The sequence below is a fragment of the Rutilus rutilus genome (assembly GCF_951802725.1).
Source record: "Rutilus rutilus genome assembly, chromosome: 9".
Lineage (NCBI taxonomy): Eukaryota > Metazoa > Chordata > Actinopteri > Cypriniformes > Leuciscidae > Rutilus > Rutilus rutilus.
In genome coordinates this window covers 36,525,279-36,543,438 of record NC_140223.1, presented here as the reverse complement: position 1 = coordinate 36,543,438, position 18,160 = coordinate 36,525,279, and the positions used below count along the sequence as shown (strand labels likewise).

Genomic DNA, 18,160 nt, shown 5'->3' with positions numbered 1-18,160 from the left:
GAACCAAGGTTATATAGACATTATATTGGTTATCAAATGCATAATTCATCATGGCCTATTAAGATAATCATTAAAATAAATTAGCATTTTGTTTTTCTATGCATAGTAAAATAAAACCGTTAGCTTTAGTTTGCATTTTTTGTCCAATAATTTTGTCAGACAAATATCATAACCAAGTTTAGAATTAGCATTAAAAACAAATATTCCCTCCGGACATCACTTTTGGCCACTACTGTATATTGTACTCCTAAATGTCGACAAATTCATAATTAGCAGATGCATGCAAGACAGTCAATCCTGTTGCTCTTACAGAGAAACACTGTTAGTCTTACAAGCCAAAGGCATTAAATCTGCCGCACATTCTGGCCAACGACCATCTATTCAAATATAAGGGCCCAGCCGTTTCAAACCACAACTTGTTTTTACATCACATCAGAGTGCATCAAAAGTGATGGTTCAACAAACATCTGGTTCACTTGGAAATATCTGCCTCAACCATAATTCTTAAATATCTTTGAAGCCACACCATTTGAGGTCTCATTCATTTCTGTATAACGGGCAATGTACAAAACAAAATTTAAAGTCCGCCTGTAGTAAATTATTTTATTCCTTAAAACTCTTTTTTGATCACCAAAATTACATTTGTTATTTTTTTTCCTTGAAAATAAAATTCTTATTGCCTTAAAATAGCTTGAATGTAACTCTAGTCTACACCCTTGCCTCATTTATTATACACTGTTCTATGAGCCCCGCCTCCACTCACTCACACCAGCTCAGAGATCCACTCGCTAACGATCACACGTTGATCTGATTGGTTACAAGGTAGTTTGTGACGTCAGAAACAACAGTGATTTCAAACCGTGTTTTTGAGACTGTCTTTGGTTCACTGCCGGTTTTAAGGAGAAAATACTCAGCAATGGTGTTGACTTGTGAATTTGCATATAGTTTGTCTTAAAGCATATTAAAAACACCACATAGACATATAAACAACATTAAAAGCTGGATTTTCACCACAGGGGGACTTTAATAACTTCGAGTTGGGAGTTTATTGGGTAACACATTATTTTGATAGTCCACTTTAGATCTTCTACTAAGTAACTACATCAACTAGCTCTCATTAGAGTATTAGTAGACTGTCTGATTAATATCGGCTAAAGCTTTATTTTGATGCTCCTCAACAGAAAGTAACTTTGTAACTCTCAACTTACCCGAACCCTAACCTAACAGTCTAAGTCTACTAATACTCCACTGAGAGTTAGTTGACATGTTGCAAAGTTATAGTCAATAGAATGTCCATTGAAATAAAATAAAATGTAAGTTTAAGCGAAAAATGTTAAATTTCCAGACACTAAAAAGATCTATTGTCTCCTGTCAATAATCTATGTTATAATAAATATGCTATTGATGTTTGAAGCATGGCTTATACAGAAGTAATATGCATCAAGAATCCACATGACCAACTTGAACACGCGAAATCTGCATGGGAAAATCTTTCACCCTCATGCGAAATTCCAGTTTGCGGATGTAATTTTATATGAATTAAATTGAAATGACAGGATTTGCCAGCAAATATTTACAGAACAACGGTAAATGTGACTCACCGCACCTTTACTGTATATTATGCTCCAAGTATTATACTTGACGGCATCAATGTTTTCTCCAGAGCTGCTTTATAGATGAACTGAGCTCATCCCAACAACACTTCGGCTGAACATATTGTTTTTTAGGTTTTTTTTCGATTTGCTTTACAGAAGAATTTAACATCATTGAATCATTGTTTCCCTGTTTATCACTGTAAAGCTGCTTTGTAACAATCTGTATTGTATAAAGCGCAATATAAATAGAGGTGACTTTTTTGTAAAGAATTAAATTAATACACTACAGCGTAAAATTCTGTAACATCATTAATCAACATGGTAATACAATGACCTTTATTTCCCTGATTAATGCATTGAAAGCACTGTTGAACCACTATATGTGGAGAAAGGACACTAGATATCAAGTGCATCTACCACTAGCCTGTAATGCCTCTGACTGTGTGTAGTAAGGAGGTGTGAAGGCGTTCAGTCGGTGAGGGCGAGAATCCCCCAAAACTCCCCCCGTCAATGGTACCCACAGCATCACTCTCCTCCCTCTGCCTGTTACCACGGCAACAACACAGGGCAGAAAGCTGGAGAGAACAGGGGAAAGGAGAGCAAGAGAGTGATTTTCCCTCAGTTATGTGATAAGGACCTGCTATATTGAGCCGTCGCGCTCTATTCAGCCTCTGTTTGAGCTCTAGCAGTGTGATAGCAGCAATTACACTGGCACACTGATGACTGATGAAGAAAACACAAAGGAGCCGAGAGGCACGAAGAAAGGGCTTGTTTTGAAAAGCATTCTTCATAATGCAACAAACTATCATGTAGTTCAGTTCAACCCAGCTCTTTCTCTTTGCCTACTGCTTCAGAAAACGAGGAGAACGAGTCGGATATAAGGAAAAATGGAGAAGAAAAGATAAAAGACCTCAATGAATCAATGAACCTGAAAGCTGATGTTCCTGTGCAGTTTTAGCTTGTGGCGTTTTCAGCTGCGCTGCTGACTGTGAAGTGTGACTGGGATTTGCTTTACATGCATATCTTTCCATTGCATAAATTACTGCATTAATTAATTATGTTAACTATTTAATATTCCATTTTTGATTTTCCACCGTGCTCACACTTCTCTGAGGCCAAACTATTATAATGCATAAACTCATGTCTGTATGCATAATGTATGGGCATATAATGGCCTTTTATACATTGTTGGGAGGGATGGGAATTGTGTTTTCAACATAGTTATGTCAAACATAGTTATTTCAGTGTACAAATGACTAATTTCTTACTAAAATGTAATCAGTAACACAATGCAAATACGACAATATGGATGGGTTTTGCCACATGTGCACATACAAGAAAGGAGACAATAGAAAATGTAACTACAGTAGATTATATTTAAGACCTAAATGCCTTCTGAACACCAACAGTACCAGTAAATGGCAGTTTTATCTTAGAAATAAAAAAATAGGTGCTAGATTTTTTTTTTTTTTTATATAGGCCTACAGTTGGCAACCATACCAATAGAGCATATTTGACTTACTGTATGACCAGAGTGGCTTAAGTTATAAAAATGGTGTCTTTTGTGCATGTGGCACACACCTGAATGTTCACCCTGTTTAAGAAACCCTTATAGCGACACCGGTGGCTGTTAAGTGAACTGCAGCCACAATAGCTTCAATAGACTGAGGGCCCTATTTTAACGATCTGAAACGCAAGTGTCAAACACGAAACGCAAGTAACTTTGTCGGTGGATCTCGGGCGCTGTTGCTATTATACCGGCGGGATAAATGACTCTTGCGCCCGACGCAAATCTAAAAATGGGTTGGTCTGAAGTAGCTACATTACTCATAGGTGTGATTTGGGCGTAACGTGAAATAAACCAATCAGAGCGTCATCTCACGTTCCCTTTAAAAGCAGGCGCACTTGTTCCATGGCAGATTGCTATTATAATGGCGGATTTGCCAGGCGCACGCCAGGAGCGGATCACAGCCGAGGAGGCCGACGTTCTCTTCAGGGCCGTAAAACACAGAGAAGTGACATTGTATGAGGATGGGAGAAACCCACCCAAATTAGCTTTGGTTAAACAGGCGTATAATAATTTGGGTAAATGTGTAAGCTAGATTTATGCCTATTTTTTCACATCTTCATGGACACAACAATCATTTCCCTCGTGTGGAATATTTTTCCTTGTAATTATGTATGGTTTGCAAAAATGGGAACTGCTGTGTCTGTGTGTAGATGAGAGAAGTGTATGCGTGTTGTGCACACGCTACATTATTGCCAAGCATGCGCCCTTAAAATAGCATCTGAATAACGCGCCACTGACTTTAGACTAGGTTTTTCCTGGTCAGTGGCGGAATTGTTTTCTGAAACTGCAAAATAGCACCAGGGAACATTTGCGCCGGAACACGGAACGCTCTTTACGCTGAACCGCCCCTGGGAGCTCAAGTTCATTCCCTAATTTACCGACGTGCGTCTGTGGAGGGAAAAGTCTGTGGTGCGTCGGGTGCAAAATAGGAATGAGACAAAGTACAAAGTCAATTGCGCTGGGTGCAAGATAGCGCCCTGAATTCGATTCAAGTCCCCTATCAGCAAAGTTCTTTTTCATTCTTTGCTTAGAAGTACAATACCTTTGTAAGTATCTTTTGCAGCTGTTAACGAACATCCCGATGCCGTCTACATTGCTGAGAGTGATGTTTAGATGTATATGTAAATATGTGCAGCGCGCATTCCTTTGTTTCATGTGTCGTACATATCATTCATAGACAACCTAGGAAGTTAATTACAAGATGTTCACACTGTCACAAGAAGATGAAGATGAAGATGCTGAAGACAGGATACAAATATAAATATGGTTTTATTCAAACAAAAAGGTAGACAGGCATAACAGTGTGCAGCAAACACGAACATCGACCAACAGCAACAGACTGAACAGAGAGGAACTAAAGACACAGAGATAATGAAATGATGACGAACAGGTGTGATGATCTGATGAGTGTCCATGAGAACTGGTGGGAAAAACTAAGGAGCTGTTTACACGACAGCATTTTCAACTAAAACCTGTCAAAATGTGTTTTGGCCGTTCGTTTACACAATAACAGCGTTTTGGGTGCCTGAAAACGGAAACTTTTGAAAACGGTCTCCGTGTAAACAACAAAAACGTGAATCTCTGAAGACGATGACGTCATGCACATGTTTATGACGTGTTCAGTCTATAGTGTTTCATCGCCATCTACTGGCCTGGCAGCAGAATACAGCGTTTTTAGTCGTTTTCGCGGATCCGTGTGAATGGGGATCGTTCTGACAATGTAGGCCAATATTGTCTGTATGCGGAAAACTCAAAGAAAAAACGTTTCCGTTTTAAGCATATCGTTGTTGTGTAAACGTACCCGAAGACAAAGAGACACGCGTGACTGATGGACACAAACTGAAAGTCCAAGAAAACAGAAACTAAGATCAAACTAAACTGAGTGTGCAAAAATTGGCAAAAGTGATTAATACATGAAAAATCTTACATATAGGCAACATTTAATTAGTTAGTGGAAATCCATTAGTTATTTTAAAATTCAACGGTCCATTGTAACCAAAAATACGCTCTGAATATAACTTGAAATTGTTAATAGCTAAAAAAAAATTATCCTTCGTATTATTTCGGGCATGAATAAAGCAATATTTTATCTGCACTATTATAATCCAATCTAATATAATCCAAACCTCAATTTCCAAAAACCTGACTTCCTAACTCTTATACTGTCAAAATATTCTTAAAATGTGTTAATAAAATTATCCTTTAGTAAAATAAATGTATATTTATTCCATTTTAATGTAAATTAATTGTAAATTGAAACCTGGCAATTGAAAACCTTCGTAGCTAAAGAATCACAAACCTTTTGCTTTGCTTTTTTCATTGTGTAAAAAATAAATAAATGAAGAAAATTGGACTAGAAATGAAGGAATGCTCAAGACATTGCCTCCGTCTCTCTGTATTCGGCATCGCTCAACTGGAATTCTCCAAAATGTGATTAAAACATTACTAGGGTGATGTTTCGACGCCTCATGGGTAAAGCACTGTTTCTTATGTGAGACTGGGCTGTTCAGTACCACAGTTACATGAAACTATGGGATTACCGGCACATTTATATTTTAGGTACTTCCTTCCACAAACCCAGCAGAGACCCACATGTCCGTATATAGAGAGTCAGAGGAGGGCTAGGCAGAAGGACAGAGGAGAGGAAGGTCCCCACGCACAGTTTTGTGCCAGGACAACCATCCGTTTACCCGCACTGACTTCCAGAATCCTGCGTGACACACACGCACACACAAGTCAGCAACAGGAAGTGACCGTTATTGTACAACAATTGCGTTTGACTTCAATTGAGCAATCGCATAAGGCTTTTAAAGGTCTTTAAATGTATTTGTGTGAAGCTTCTGTGGATCTTTAAGAGTACATTTGGAGGTGATGTACTGTATGTACATTGCATAACTCTCAACCTTTATTGTTTTAAATCTGCTGGTCTAAGAAAAATCTGCTTCCCTGTAGGATTACACTGCTGTGCCGCTGTGTGCTGTGTTTGTGTGTCACTGAGTGGAATTATACATGGTTTACGCACATCTTACGCACTCGCTTGTCACTGTGAAGTCACATCCTGCTAGACAGTTGCTGTGTTGTGGGATATTTGTAATGGATATCTCTGACTTCCGAGTGAATGACTAAAATCATCCCACTCGCCCAGCACTTGGAAGAAGACATACAAGAAAACTAAATAACAATGCTACCCTAAACCTAACTCTATCCTTGTCTACAAAGACTTTTCTTAATAACCAAACTGATAAACAATGCTACAATTATCTACTCACTTATGCATTTTATTTGCTTAAAAGTGAATATTAACTCTGTACATCTCCTTGTGTGTAGTGTTTAGTGAATTTAATCCAGACGTACTACATTCACTATGTACTAAGTCCTAGTACATACTACTCTTTTCACATACTGTTTTTCACTTACTATATAGAAGGGCCACGCGATTTCGGATGCAGTCAGTAGATCTGCTGTAATGAATGGAGATGGATTTGTCAACATCTAATGAGGCTAAAGTAGTTTCATTTAGAGGTATAATTTCATTCATGGGTCATAGAGCTTTTCTTTAGCTGTATTTTCCCCACCATTTGTACACGTGTTAGAACAGAAATGGCGAATGAATCTCAGTAGTAGCTCAGTTGTATCTTCCTGAACAGCACAGAGATCAATGGAGAGCAAAGCAAGAGTTTTGCTTCTCAGATTTTTCTCAGACCCCAACAAACTCACAAATGTCCTTCTGTCCAGTTTCATAAAAGGTCTCAAATTGTTATAAACTGTGCTCAGATTTCCCAAGACAAACATCTGCATAACCCTAACCCCAAACGACGTTTCAATATGAAGACTACCACATTCATTTTAAAGCTGCATGTAAAAAAAAGAAAAAATGTCTCATTTGCTTCTATTTTTTTTCATTTCACCAAGGAAGTTTAGTAGAAATGTCTGAATGAAGTCGCAAGTATGAAGGGTGCATGTGATTGTTGCTATGCAGAAATATTTATGCCAGCCCTCCTACATGTTTGCCACATGTGTGAATGTGTGTGTGTGTGTGTGTGTGTGTGTGATGTGCCCCTGAAAGAATGCTTGTCTTTCTAATATGATGTGTTAGTAAATGGTGACATACTGTTGGTACAGACACCTCTGGTTGTTTGTATGTGTGTGTGTGTGTGTGTGTGTGTGTGTGTGTGTGTGTGTGTGTGTGTGTGTGTGTGTGTGTGTGTGTGTGTGTGTGTGTGTGTGTGTGTGTGTGTGTGTGTGTGTGTGTGTGTGTGTGTGTGTGTGTGTGTGTGTGTGGTCTGATATTTGTTTTCATTTTGTGTGTTCATGGGTGGGATTTTGAAACACGTGTTTTTTTTTTTTTTTTTTTTTTGGTGGTCAGTCAGATCAGTCAGTGTGTGTGTGTATGTAATGGTTAGTGGTCTGTAAAGTATGTTCTTTGAACATATTTGTCTTTGTTTTGCCTCAGTCTTGAGGAACGTACTCTAGACGTTCACACAACCGCACAGTATCAGCCCTAACCCTCGTGTTGTGGTATATTGGTACTGACAACCATCTCCTGTCCTCACAGGACCCTTTTACCCTTCTCATCTGATCTTTCATCGAGAAGCTTGAGGTTTTGATGCAGTTCAGAGCGGGAAGACACTGATTTATGCTTTATTTGCTCAGGAGAGAGGCAGTTACATGTCATCCCACAATTCTCCACGGTAAACTGCCACACATCTTCACACAACTTCAAAATCTGATGGTGAATACTACATTGTCTTCTTTATAATGAGTGTGTCTGCATAAAAGCTGTGATTTAATTCCCAGGAAAACGTTTGCTAGGTGATGTGGTGCCATTCAACACAAAGCTGTTTTTACACTTCAAATGCAGCACTGAAGCCACTTCTGGCATGCTTGACACTAAAAAGTGCTGTAAGCACTGATTATGCAACAACAGTTTCAAGTTTACGGATTTCAGTTACACAGAACCAAAGTCGCATTAAAACCTCCTTTGATACTGAGGGGGTCAGAAGTGGCATGTTTTTTGTTTTTTTTTAAAGACAGTCTTCAAATCTCATTTGCACAAATTTAACGCTAGCATTTGGTTTTGAGATTCATGAGAACCAATGGCATTTTGAATATTTGACATCAAAACTGGCTTGACTTGAATTAAAAGAATAGTTCTCCCAAATTTTTTTATTCTGTAACACTTTATTTTGATGGTCCACTTTAAACATTCGACTAACTATAAGTAACTTTGTTACTAGATGTCAACTACCTCTCATTAGAGGATTAGTAGAGTATTAGTAGACTGTCTGCTTAATATCTGCGTTAATAAATTCTGTGTTAATTTATTTAACCTAACCTAACAGTCTACTGATACTCTAATGAGAACTTATAGTCAGTAGAATGTCTAAAGAGGACAATCAAAATAAAGTGTAATTGAAAATTCTGTCATCATGTTATGTGGAACTTACATCTTTTTCACAAGATGTAAAATAAGTCTTTGATGTCCCCAGAGTTTGTATGTGAAGTTTTAGCTCAAAATACCCCACAGATAATTTTATATAGCATGTTAAAGTTGTCACTTTTTGAGTTTTTGTGTTTGTTCCTTTAAATGCAAATGAGCTGCTGCTCCCGGCACAGGGGGCGGAGCTACAACAGCTCGTGACCTTTTACCTCACACAGACATGCACTGAAAATTTAAAAAACAATTAGTTGGTGAATTTATGAAGCTTATGTGTAGTTATCTTCTAATCATTGATTAGCATATTGATTAGCATATCACTGTCTTGATAATAAATCGCGTTCCCGGGGGCGGGTTTATTTTTGGTTGAACTATTCAGTGAAGCAAGATTTATGGAAGCTTGTTTCCGCCACAGAATAAAAAAGGTAATTGTGACATTTTATCTCACAATTCTGACTTTTTTTCTCGCAATTGCAAGTTATAAAGTCAGAATTGCATGATATAAAGTCGCAATTGTGTCTTTTTTGTTCTTAGAATTGGACTTTATAACACGCAATTCTGACTTTATATCTCACAATTTTGAAAAAGTCAGAATTGAGAGATGTAAACTCGCAATTGTGAGATTCACGAGGTCACACTTATAATTAGATAGAGTAAAGGATATGCGTATTTGGCATGCTGTCCGAGGGGAATTTGGCCCGAACCCAGAGTACTCCCCCATCCCAGATTTGGGATAGGACTAGTAAGTGAGGAGATGGGGTGGTGGAGGGATGCTGGAAAACTGTCATAGAACAGCATTAAAAAACTGCTGTATATATGCCTCTTGATGTTAATTGAGTTATTAGGATCTGAACGTGCTTCTCTCGAACTTTGTTAATAAAACATCATTAAAAAGTCGCAATTATCTTTTGAAATGTTTTATTCTGTGGCGGAAACGAGCTTCCATAAAGATTTGAACGAATGAGGAAGTTTTCAGTAAATATTCCTTTAGAAGAATAACTTCAGGAGAGATGAAAAATAACTCAGAATTCATATTTTTTCATAGTGTTTTTTTTCTTCTTCTTCTCCGGTTTGGAGCTTTTAGTCACATTAAATGCTGTACTGTATGAAAGAAAGTCCTTCAGGATTGGAACAAACGAGGACATGATGATAGAATCTTAATTTTTGAGTGAACTTTTGAGTTTAACAGCGTCAGCTTTTTCATACAGAAGACGCTTCAATAAGTGCTTGAGACATCTTTCTCTTTTTCCTCTCGCTCTACTCCATCCCTTCTTTGAACTCCTAATCGCAGTTTGGCACGACATCTGTGTATAATCTTGCTTTAACGGAGATTGAAGACGATTGTGTCTACAATATACATTTGTGGTCTCTAATCTGGATGAAATGCTTGTTGATGTTGAGTGGCAAACGGATTGATGATTTGGAAATGTGTGTCATAACACATCTCCTCTGAGGCTTCATGTTATTTCCCTGCACAGAATCGAATGCATAACCGATATAATCCAAAGCCTAAAACCGGCGAAGAGATGAAAACATGGATGGAGGGCAGAGAGAGGAACTGCAAAATCAGGACAGAAAACAGCCAACAGCCTGTGGTTCAGGAAGTCACAGTGGGACTCAAGTCACGCACGAGTGTATGTGAGTGAACAGAGCTGTAATGAATCTGCAAATGGATGTTTAAATATATATATATATAGAAATGACATGGTATGAATGAATGATTGAACAGTTAAATATGACTGGATGGTATGATGGAAATTCAAATCCACTGTGATGAAGGTGTCACTCTCTAAAAATACACACGGATACACGTCGAGAAGCACACATGATACCCATAAATCTGTGCAGCTATAAATACCTCGAAAGTGAGCATCCCTCAGCCTATAGTGCAGAACAATTGAAGTGATCACTCTTGGGGGATGCTGGGAATGACTAACTCGTATTTTGTGATCCCTTCGCTTTTCTGAAGGGATTAGTTGCTTTCGACTCAACAGTATGTTTAGCGTCTGCTTCAAGAATGCAGAAATGCCATGGAATTTGTTCTGCGTGCATATTCAATACTTGCCAAAATGAAATAACCCAATTATAAATATATAATCTGTAGAACAGTATGCCAGTAGTTATCATGAAACTTTCCAAATCGTGCATAACTGCGGCATTTACGTGTACGTATAAAATGCAGCGTACGTATACAAAATACTTGTCTATTATCTTCAAAATAATGTTTTTCTTTTCTTCAAACAGGTCTAAAGTGCACTGTGCACTGCAAAAATTACTCTAAAATTCACTTTGAATGACATTTATAATAACAAGGCATGAAGGAACTACATTATAAAAAGACATTTCTATCTGATTTGGCTCTTGATAAAAAATCTCTTTTATTGGTGAAATGGTGCGTTCAATTCATGTCGCAAAGATCATATTTACGAGTTGAGCACACATGAACGCCTCCACAATGTCGTAAATACGAGTGGGAAGCCATGATGTTAAAGAGTTGGGGACGTGTCAGTGAACAACATGGCGGAATACCACAATACTTAAAGGTATTTAGCACTGATATTGTTGGGCTTTTCTATTTACAGCGAAGTAAGCAAACTGCCTACACAATGTATTATAGCACAGCCCGATCTCACGGGAAAACGTACAAATTCTACGAGGTGGCTTATTCGTACGAATTCATACGACCTGACTCGTACGAATTAGTAAGATTTTTGCAAAATCGTACATATTTTACGAATTGGCCAATTCGTATGAATTCATACGAATGACCTACCCCTGACCCCGCCCCTAAACCTACCCATCACGTGGGTTTAGACAAATCGTACAAATTCGTACGAGTGAGGTCGTACGAATTAGTACGAATTAGCCAACTTTTTATCATTCGTACGAATTCGTACGAATTGGTCGTGAGATAGCGTTGTTATAGCATTATAATATAACAATATAAAATGATAAAGTATACAGTGGCTTCATAAATGGATTAAAAACATAAAAAAGCAAAACACACCTGATGCACATTCCTTGTTCTTCATTTTCAAGAAGCAGAGTTTAAAAACCTCGCTGTAATTTTGTGTAATTAATGAAGAGAAAGTACACCGCCATCTTACTCCGACGAAAGTGACTAAACACACCTGTCGTCGTAAACACGACTTCCCACCTCGTAAATACCAACTTCCCAGGAGGACTTGAACGCACCATGAAATAATGTAGACATGTTAAAGTGAGTTACACTTTCTTTCACTATCTTACTCTATCACTATTAGTTAATATTCAATCATATTAAATAATCAAGTCAAGTCACCTTTATTCATAGCTGTAACGCTTAGATCCAATAAAGATGAAGATGAAGATAGTGTAAAAGGTTTAATAGATAAATCCAAATAGACAGCCAACATGCAGACAATAATCAACAACTGAATGAAAAGGAGGAACTTAAACACACAGTGGTGATGAGACAATGACAAACAGCTGTGATGATTAGTGTCCAAGGTGAATGATTAGTGGCAGGAAAACAAAGACAAAGAAACAAACGTGATGAATGAAAACAAACCACAGTCAATGAACAGAACTAAAAAGGAACATAACGTGACAATAGCGCTTTAAACAACACAATTACTCGCATTACTGAGGTGGGTAGTTTTCTGTGTTTTTCCAGCTGCAAGCTTTTACGACAAGGTTATGCCCAAAGTCAAAGAATGTTAAATAAATCACAATGTACATGGACATTTGTAATGTATCTAACAAAAGCATTTCTTACACTGTATCCGTAAATATTCCCTGTGAGCACTATATAACAGCACAGCCACCTGTCTGCCGCACATCTCGCGTTGTCTATTTCAAGATGTCCTTTACTGAATATTAGCTTGTAAATGATACAGCTGTTTAGAAGCAGTCGCCCACATTCCCCTTCCCTATATATGAGAATTTAATTGAAAACCGCCTCCCATAAACCTCAGAGCGCAGCAAAATAAATCATCTATTAATTATGGAAGGGTTTATTAGGTGATTATATTGGCTCAATGACTATAAACCTATCTGGAGCATTTGGAAGTGCATGAATCTAAACTGGATTTTGCTAGGGTGTGGTTTTATCATTTAATTTTGTACGTGGTTACTAAAGTGTTTTTGAGCATTTCACTATGCAGTTTCCAAGGTGTTCAGTGTGGTTGCTATAGGACGATCTTGGTAATTGCTTGGTTGCAAGCGCATTTGCAACAAACCAAGGTATCAGTCTGCTGTGTGTGATATTTTCCTGTGATGTAAAGGCTTGTGCATCGGTGCTACTTTTCCCCACTGAGGTATGAAACAAATGCTGTGTAATTGTCTTTTGTTGGACGAAACTCTCTTGTCTTCTATAAGAATACCCAATTCAGGTTCAGACAACTGCTGTAGTCTCATTTCTTAGCCAATGTTAAGCCTTTTTCAAGACAATATTTAATGTTGTAGAATAAAATATCTTGAGCTTGTGTTAACCACAGACCTTATTTGAAAAGGGCTTGTTTACACCTCTGTCTCTGATCAGATAAATGCCCTCTAAAACACTTTCAATCCGATCACTCAAACCACTTCAGGAGTTTCAGGTCTGAGATGCATTCGAGACGAAACTGGACAAGTGTAAACGCATCTGGTTGTTGAAATCACGTATGTAAATGTTACCCTTTTCCAAAATGTTCAAATATAAATGTGTGAGAACGTTATAGCCAGACATGACGGCACTACTGCAACACGCAAATGAAACTGAAAGTAAGTCACAGATGTTTAAAACACAATAATCTTCATTAAAAGTAGTGACACTGAATGATCTTACCCGTGCTAAAGCTGCTCTCTCTCCTATTGCGGTCTTTGATTTTGAAATTAGCTGAGGATAAATAAAATGCAGCTCATATCTGTTGTTTTCGTTGACGTGAACTCACATATAGAGTGAAATAAATTTGCATATAGTGTGGGAATTGTTTTAACAAACCATATAGCCATCTGATCAGTAAAAACTAAACACAGCCCTGATGTCTAGGCTAAAACAAGGCAAAATTTGGGCTGTCAGTGAAAATTTTATAGACGTCTAAACCATAGCCCAAGAATAGACTAGCCATACACATAGAACATGTCAAAGAAATGAAACCAAACACCTTGTAATCACTGTTGAATTTGCTTACATGATGGAATATCATACATATCACAAGTTATTTGGGCAAAAACGACATGTAACCTAATTCAAGGTTATTTTGGCTAGCTCATAGCCGGACTATATCGGCCAAGTGGAACCGTTTTAACAAACCAGACAGCCATCCGATCAGTAAAAACACATGAAGTGACCCATTTAAAAAGCCCATTGACTTTGGGACGATGGAACAGGAAGTGCTAAAACTCGTTTTTGGGTTTTGGCCAACAGAAGAACGTCATCCCTCCAGCACTCGTGCTTGTTAAGGTGCTTGCTACCACAAATCAAAAGAGCAGCAAGCAATTTTGCGTTTAAAAGACATCTAATAGCGTCCAAACACAGCCCTGACGTCTAGGCTAAAACAAGGCAAAGTTTTGGCTGTCAATGAAAATTTAATAGATGTCTAAACCATAGCCCAAGAATAAACTAGTCATCGATTATATAACAAAGACATGAAATGAGTGAAGAAATGAGACCAAACACCTTGTAATCACTGTTGACTTTGCTTACATGATGGAATATCATACACATCACAAGTTATTTGGGCAAAAACGACATGTAACCTAATTCAAGGTTATTTTGGCTAGAAGTGGGTTTCTCATAGCCGGACTATCAATGGTTAACCTAGACGGGGAAATGACGGCTATTGCTTGTTTGCACCTTCAATTCCCTTTGATATTTGGATTCTGGAAACCAATGGGATTTTCACCTGCTTCATCATCTTCGGGTGTAAATCAGATGTCTGATCTCTTAAAAACATAAAAGTGTCCTTAACATGTTGCTCGATTCGAGGGAGTCAGTGGCACAAAAGAAAGAGCCTTGCGTTGAAACGCAAAGAACATTCTTTGGCAACGTCCTCCATATTTACACACATTCATTAACCTCCTCGTAACAGCTCACATCAGAAAAACACAGAAAACTACCCACATCCCCTCAAGTAATGCCAAACATAATGAATGAAACAGTCCCTCGAGACTGAGGCGTACCTTGTCAAGCGTACTGCGATTCACCATTGGCTGCCAAGTAGCCTTGCGCTCACTGAAGTGTGAGTGTGGGGGCAGTAACTGGTGAATGAGATCTGATAATGGTAATCATTCATATTCAGCACGTCGGCACCTCTATGAAAGTGTCGCTCAATGTCTGACCAGCCAAATCGATGCCAGAGCTGACAATGGCAAGAGAAAAACATGGCAACGGTCATTGTGTCTTGTGAATGAACAGAGAAAGACAAATTGAAGCATCTGCTGCCATGGAAATCGATGTGTATTCTGAGTTCTGGCGTAGAAATGAACTGCAGATTCAGCAAAAGTCTTTTATTGTGTGCCTGGATGAGGTGGAGTCCTCCATTACATCATAGCTTTAGATGGTCGTGACCTATGACGATCATTTGATATATGACACGCTGTCAATAGGTGAGTCACCGATAACCTGAATGCTAAGCATTGGTAGATGCCTGTTTGGATGTCTAAACCATTTCACACCCCATGTCTTCTGGTTGACTGCCTCAATGTACACTGCTTGACAGTGATTGCCTTCGAGATGAATTCAGATGACAGGCTAAGACAAATTAGTGTGTTTCTGAGAAAAATGCATCAGCATGATTGTACAGGGCACAGCACAGCTCACAGAAAAGTGCCAAGCTAAAACCACATGTAGCTTAAACAAGCATCAAGCAATGTCTTTTTATAATATATGTATATATGTATACATATATATGCAATGCTTGTTTTAGCATTTATATCCAAATTACAAAGGAAGAAGAGAGCGTGAGAGGCTAAACTGTAAGAGAAAATAGCATCACCCGAGCAGGCGATGTCACTTGAGGTCTCGCAAGCTTCAGTGGTTCAAACATTGGATCTACTGAAGCTTGAGATCGACCAATAGGAGCTTGCGGTGCCCGCAGGATTAGTTGAAAGCTCAGCCATGGGGTCATTTCTCTCTTCACCATAAGCCACCGTTATGGACCGATAACCGCATACACTAGAGCTTCTTAATCCTGGTCCTGGGGACTCACAGAACTGCATATTGTGTATTTCTCCCTTATTTAATGCACCTGAATCAAATTGTCAGCTCATTAGCAGAGAGATTCATGAACCAAACTTGGTGCGTAAGATAAAGAAGACAAAATGTGCAGGGCTGTGGTCCCCGGGAACAGGATTAAGAACCACTGCACAGTAATTCTCATAATCCACCGATTCATCCCACATATAAATATAATATATATTATATATATATAAAGAAAAGAAAAACAGTGTTTAGTGTTTGCATTTAAATCATTACCTGATTCTGCTTTTTTGTTATCCAATGAATTGTTTGCATTATTTAGGTATTTTATTTGGTTACACTTTATTTTAAGGTGTCATTGTTACAGTGTAATTATATATTTATGTAATATTAAGCAACTACATGTACTTACAATAGGGGTAGGGTAGGATTAGAGTTTGGTTGAGGGTTAGTTCCATGTAATTATCCATAATTTACTGTTATTACATGTAACATTGGCAACAAGGACACTGTAAAATAAAGTGTTACCGCTTTTTTTTAGCTATATCATGTATATTAACTTGCATCTATTATCTTGGAATGATCTGTGCTTTTGTTTTGCAGTGAAATCAAACCTTCTCTGTGAAGCCATGCCCCAGATATTGTCAGAAGAAAAAAATCTAAAAATCAATTTAGAAAAGTAATAGCACATCTTATTACTACTTAATAAGCCACATGGCAATAATGGTATGGGACACTCTGCACTCTGTATAATACTTGAGGTTAGGGACTTCGACAACTCGATCTCATGGGAAAATATGACTATTTTACAAGGTGGCGATTTTGTACGATATAAAAAATGTATGTCCATCCCAAACCGCACCCCTGGACGTAACCGTTAATAGGGCATATGCAGATCATACAAACGCGTATAACTGAGATGGTACGAATTCATACGAATTAGCCACCAATTCGTCAAAATGTAAAATAGTTACGAAACGCAATGATATAATTCTGCTCCAAACTAATGTAGACACAGATGTTGTGCTGTTTAAACGGAGTAAAGGTCCTTGCACAATGAGTCCGAAATTCTCGTCCGAAATATTCGCAAGTTAAAAAATAAATACGACCTTGCGTTGTGTCAATCACGTTTACACACTGCCTCTGAAACTTCCGTCCATCATAAAAAAATTTGGATCGGGTTCGATTTTTTTTCTGTGTTTTCCGCATCCGTAACAAGCATTTTGAGTGGTGTTTTGACAGTTCAGAGCCACCGAATGACAAATACGGGAAGGAAAAAAAAAACGCATTCGACAATTTCGGACTCATTGTGCAAGGACCTTGCCAGCGTCTATACTCTTCAGAAATTGGCTTTCTTGTAGTTGCCTCTGCATATGAACCCACGAGAAGAGAATGCACAGTCTTTTAGACATTAAAAACCAATTGTTAGACCCGTAGCAAAGGTCGCAGTTAATAATCATTTCGTTGAGACAACTGACGCCGATCATTGCATTGATTTTGCATTTCTTACCTTCCAATCATAGTGGAGTGCTGCTGCACGGCGGCCTCCAGGAGGCGCTCTAGAATGGTCCACTCTCCCATGGCTTTCTGCTGAAGACATCCAGGGATCACCGGACACTATACTGGACCCCGCCGATCCTTCACGAAGACCTCCGAAGAAACCCCACCGACTCCGCTCCTTCTCTTTTGAGGTAGTCAACAGCAACAGAGATGCTTCGGTCCTACAGATAGTTCTGATGATGGCTCGAGAAGACACATGGTTTCTCCTTATCCTCCTTCAACAGTCTCTGTTTACTGGTTTGCTTTCCCTTTTAGGGTTTGAAGTACTCTGACAGCAGTTGCATTAAGAGTGCAGAATCGGAGAGCTGTGCCTGTCCCTGGATGCCCTTGTGTCCTCAAGTGCTTCAACTATCTTGACTATCTTTTCCCGTCCCTCAAGCACAGCTGCACGGTTTTTCCCTATCTAAACACGCACGCTCGCGGACAAGCTGCACCTAGCCCTTTTGTTCACCATTAAACACACACACTCTGTCACACACACACAATCGTCCTCTTCTTGATCTCTCATAATCCACCGAGCACGTTTTCCTGGCAGTATTGGTCGCACGGACAATCAGACCCGCTCACACACACACACTCCACGCTCCGATTTAAGCACCGCCAGTTGCACATCACACACACATTTGAACAAATCACACTTTCTCTCCGCTTCTTCACTGTTGCTTCCTAATGTTTCTATCTAGGCTTGGCAAGCAGTCTGCATTCTCCTGTTTTCTCCTCCACCATCCCAGCTTCAGTGTCTTTCCTGCATTTTTCTTTTCCCCCCTCTGTCAGTTTTCTCTTCCCCTGCTTCCTCGCTCGCTCGCTCTGCCTCTCTCTACCCCTGCTGTCACTAT

The 18,160-nt window shown here is 38.8% G+C and overlaps 1 protein-coding gene across 1 annotated transcript in view; it reads right to left on the bottom strand.

Moving 5' to 3' along the window:
• The window catches only part of gjd1b (gap junction protein delta 1b), a 29,229-nt gene extending 11,069 nt beyond the window's left edge, over positions 1–18,160 (bottom strand). Inside the window, exon 1 of the mRNA XM_084419127.1 lies at positions 17,275–18,160. Within this exon, the coding sequence (XP_084275253.1) occupies positions 17,275–17,345 (71 nt within the window). The 5' untranslated portion in view covers positions 17,346–18,160. The remainder of the gene's footprint in view (positions 1–17,274) is intronic.